The 4,661-nt window shown below is 41.7% G+C and overlaps 1 protein-coding gene across 1 annotated transcript in view; it reads left to right on the top strand.

Moving 5' to 3' along the window:
- The window catches only part of LOC109311745 (collagen alpha-1(XXI) chain-like), a 142,903-nt gene that overhangs the window by 6,530 nt on the left and 131,712 nt on the right, over positions 1–4,661 (top strand). Inside the window, exons 3-4 of the mRNA XM_019537555.1 lie at positions 4,116–4,284; positions 4,398–4,614. Of these exons, the coding sequence (XP_019393100.1) occupies positions 4,116–4,284; positions 4,398–4,614 (386 nt within the window). The remainder of the gene's footprint in view (positions 1–4,115; positions 4,285–4,397; positions 4,615–4,661) is intronic.

Raw genomic sequence — 4,661 nt, 5'->3', positions numbered from 1 at the left:
GTACCCCGTGGAGTCAATGTTTGTCCTTGACTGGGGAGGCACAGGTGTGGCATTTCCTAGAAGCTGCCCTGCCACAAGCAGCCCCACCACACCATCCAACCCCAGTGGGGTGTAGTTTTAAGTCATTCCCCAGGACCAATGCAGGCCTACCTGCCCTAGTCTTTCTTTGCCCGTGTGGGCCCCTGGGTGTTCTCTCTTGGCAAGCCCATCTCCAGACAAGTTGAGGTACCAGATAGCTCTCTGCAGCCCTGGCCTGCCTCTCACTGTGGCCATGCTTGCCCTTTTGTCCCTCAGGTCCAGGTCCTAGCCTGGACTAGTCAGGATACCCTGGCATCAGTGCAGCAACAGCTCACTCTCTTGTTCCACCGAGATCCCTCTCTGGGCTCCACCATAAATGGCCATCTCTTACTGGGATTGTCTAGAGCTCCAGAGATCTTATAGGAGGCAGCTGTCCGCTCAGCTGGGCTCACCTGAATAGAGGGCTACCTTCTATAAAACCAGTACCCTGTCAGTTCTAATGAGGGGTTTGCCTAGCCTCTGTGTAGATCCGCAAGCTATAAGCCCCAAAAAGTGAGTGAAAGCCAAAAGCTAGCAATTTCCAAAGGGTGTCTTGAGTGTAACAAAGGGTGCCTTGAGTCTAAAAAGGTTGAGATTCACTGGTTAGGGGATTCATTTGGTACTGCTTTCTTGGCTGGGGAGAGATTTTTAGGGATGGACATCTCTCGGAGGGTGTTATCATGGAGTCAGAAAAATGCAGTATTTTCTGAGACTGCTGATTGGGAGTGCATTAAAGGAAAAGGCTCTGTATGTTCTCCTGTTCTCTTGATATTGGAGCAAGGGCTAGTCACAGTCTAGACCTCTGATAATTTGTTGGCACTGAAACATGATTTTTCCTTCGTAGCACCTGGCTCAAAACCATGGCTGGTCCAGATGGAGATCTGAGAACCCTCCACCCCTCCTTCTGGAATTTATTCCTAACTTTTTTTTCCTTTCTATGAACTGAGTTTTTCCTATATAACAGTGAAAAATTAATAATGAAAAATATGTTTACAGTAAATGTTTTCTGTCATAATAAAAGGAAATGTATTTAGTTTTTTTCTCTTCATTGATAAAAGTTGGCTTTTACTCCTAATTTCATTTTTTATAAGTGTTTTAGGTCTACTGCCTAGTATTGTTTTTGTATGAACAGGAAAAAATGAGATAAGTCAGCCAACTTTAATTTCCTCAGAAAATGCATCAGACCACTTTTGTCCAGTGAAAATAGTTTAAAAGTAGATTTTTCTATAGGCTATAAAAAACATGTTAAGGGCAAAGAAGTCAAAACACTACCCTTATAAATGGAAAAGAGGTATATATGTAGGTCTTGTTTTGGAGTGAAAAAATAGTTTACAGTAAGAATTAATTAAAATAGTTAGTTTTACAGAGGAAACAAACACTCAAGCTTGTTACCAATTAAGGTTCTCAAAATTAGTTTCTGTTTTTGTTTCCAGTCAAAATAATTACACTCTTTGCTTACACCCCCCTTTTATATCTCACAAGTTTTTGCATACCATTACCATATTTTGCTTAGCATATTGGCAGCTGCTAAGGTAAATGAACAATTGCTTTAAAATAATACCAAAAAAAAAGAATTTCAAAGAGTATATTTGTGCAAGTAGGAACCATCCTTTTGATTTTCTGCACCTCTTTCACACATCGAAATATCTGCGTTCCTGTTTATAGCATATTCAGAATTTCTTAAAATATTTTTAACTAGAAAATTGCCCAGCATGAATGATGGGGCAGGGGGCAGAACAGAGCACTGCCACCCAGCACCCTATGGTGCTGCTGCTCCACCTCCAGCCCCGTGGCCCCCCTCCCACCCTCTTGTCCCCTGTCGATGGGCAACATCCTCTCCCTCCCTTCCCCTGTTTGCTGGCTGTTTCTTGGGGCCAGGCAGTGGTGGCAGCAGAGGGGGTGTGGGGCACAGCACCGGCAGGGGGGCATTGCCACTGGAAAGGAGGGGTGGTGCCCTTTTCCTCTCCCCTCCCTTTCTCCCCTCGTCCTTGTGGGGGGCGGGGTGCAGCATTTCCATCACCCCCTGTCTGTAACGCTCCAGGCCCTCATAGCCAATCGACATGATGCACCCTCTTGCCAGCGCATGCACAGTTGGCCCAGAGCATTACGGACAGACAGACTAAGGCTTTTATTATGTTAGAATAATATGCTGTTGAACTCCCTTTTGGATGGAATAGCTTCCGCACTGTAAAATATTGTTTGCTTATCTGATTCTTGTATTTTGTACTTCTCCAAGTCCTCTCTCTTTTTTTTTATAAAATCCCAAGGTTTGTTCAGAGCTCTGTTCTCTCTGGCAGAGTGAGAGGAAAGCTGATTACACGAATCACTTAAATGAAGGTGTTGGTCGCTCTCACTCTTCTTTCATTTATAATTTTTTTTCACGTAGCTGGACTTTTCAATATCAGTCATCAGAATTGGATGGTGACACCTGTATCATTCCCATAGTGGGAAAAGGACACCATGTATCTAAATGTTCCTGGAACGCCATGTTGGGAAAGACATTTCCTTGGAGTAATGCCAGAATACCTGGTTATGCATGCACTTGCATCAAGAGGCATTTTTAGGGCATCAGTCCCATGAATTTGAGAAGGAACTGATGTTGGCTAGTTATTTAATGCTTAAAATAGCAATTGCCTACATGTATATGTCCCTTGAAACAGAGAATAGTGTCTGCTCCTAGTTATCTAGAGTGGCTGATATGCTGACAAAAATAACTGATAGAGTTGAGCCCTAAATATAAATTTTACACATCTGCCAAAATCACTACGCTTCATATTACATATCTGTAATGGGGTGGTATGTTCTTTTAAGAGGCAACATTCAGCCTTGTTGGGAAAGCCCAGGTGTGGGACATTTGACAGTGTCCTTCCAAGACCTTAAAATCTCCCAGAAGAATAAGCAGAAGAGGAGGGAGAGGGCTGTGAGCAAAACTCTTTTTACAAGGAGGGGCCAGGCTGCTGTGTTGGGGCCAGAGCGAAGGAGTTCCTGGGACAGGGCAGAAGGGTTTGGTTCCCCTGCTTTACCTGTGGCAGGTTAGGGTGTTAGGTCTGTGTTGTGTCAGGGTTGAGGGTAGTCTTATGTAGAGTTTAGAGTATGGTTATATGAAATTGTTGAATAGGACTGATTCTTTGTCAGGCTGGGGGTTGCACTAGATGCGACTGTGACTGTGACTGTATGACTGTAACTGTGAAAACAGGTTGCTACAGGGCTATTTGTTTGTTTGTTTGTTTGTTTGTTTGTTTGTTTAAGCAACAAGCGATAATAAGTAAGCCAATAAAGATCGTGTTTTATTTGGGAGAACTGGCTGAGGAGCTCCTAAAGGAGCAAATCCTGCCTGCAGTAGGCAAACTGAGCTCAAATAGTCTTGCTGATAGAGCAGACACATCCATCAGGTCTCCAAGAGCGCACACATCCATCTGCTCCAACGTCCATCTGTGCCATCTACACATGTGCTGCAATGAAGGTGCAGTAGACAAATTTTACTCCAGATAGGATAGTCCTGTCAGACACAGGTGCTATCCAACAGTGGAGTAAATTACTGTGCTTAAACACACTTGTAGATTGTGATGCTGGGATTAATTTTACTCCAGCACAAATTGCACCGGAGATTATTCAGTCACATGAATTGCATGTGTATATGTGCCCACAGAGTCTCAGAATTCCAAAATGTCTAGTACTGTATGAATGCACTTTAGGGAGACTCCTGGAAAAGAGAAACATGATGGAACTTCCATTTCCTTCCATTCTTGGACTCTTTTTATTTACTTAAGGTTTAATTTATTATTCATACTCCTCTGAAGTATTCCAAGAAAGAAAAGAAAATATTTGACATAGAAAATTGTCTTTTCCCCCCACATAGTGTTTTGGCTTTCAAATGGAAAAGATGAACTTTTGAATAAAAACTTATATAATTTATCAAACAAATGATTGCTGAATGGTAGTTTAGAGTATTTAGAATTTATTGCTTAAATCCATGTAGTAGAGCTGTTGTTACATATTTCCTCTGAATTGTATTTTGAACCACACGTTAGCTGCTGTGTATGTTTATTACTTCACAGAATCTGTTTGTCCAACAAGAATTCCAGTGGCATCTCGAGATGAAAAAGGATTTGATATTCTCACAGGATTGGGTGTGAAGAAGAAGGTTAAAAAGAGAATTCAGATTCCATCTTCTAATGCAAAAGCTTATGAAATAACATCACGTATTGACTTAACAGAATTTACCAGGTACTTAATTTTAGAAAGTTGTTTAGGAAAAAAAAAGCAAGACACAATACTTTGTTTGAAATAAGCGCAGTTTTGTTTCAGAATTCATCCATTTAGAATCTTTCCCTCCCCAGGAATGTGTTTCCAGAAGGCCTTCCTCCATCATATGTGTTTGTCTCCACTCAGAGGTTTAAGGTCGGGAAAACGTGGGATTTATGGAGGATTCTAAGCCTGGATGGGAAGCCACAAATAGCAGTTACTGTAAATGGGGAAGATAAAACATTATCATTTACTACTACAAGCTTAATAAATGGCACTCAGGTTATTACTTTTACTGCACCTCAAGTTAAGGTAAATATTCAAATTTGTACTATATCCAGAAAAATGCAACTGTGCTC

This window comes from Crocodylus porosus, unplaced genomic scaffold, assembly GCF_001723895.1.
Source record: "Crocodylus porosus isolate Cpor-Errol unplaced genomic scaffold, CroPor_comp1, whole genome shotgun sequence".
In the NCBI taxonomy this organism is placed as follows: Eukaryota; Metazoa; Chordata; order Crocodylia; family Crocodylidae; genus Crocodylus; species Crocodylus porosus.
This window is presented reverse-complemented; position numbering and strand designations above follow the sequence as displayed.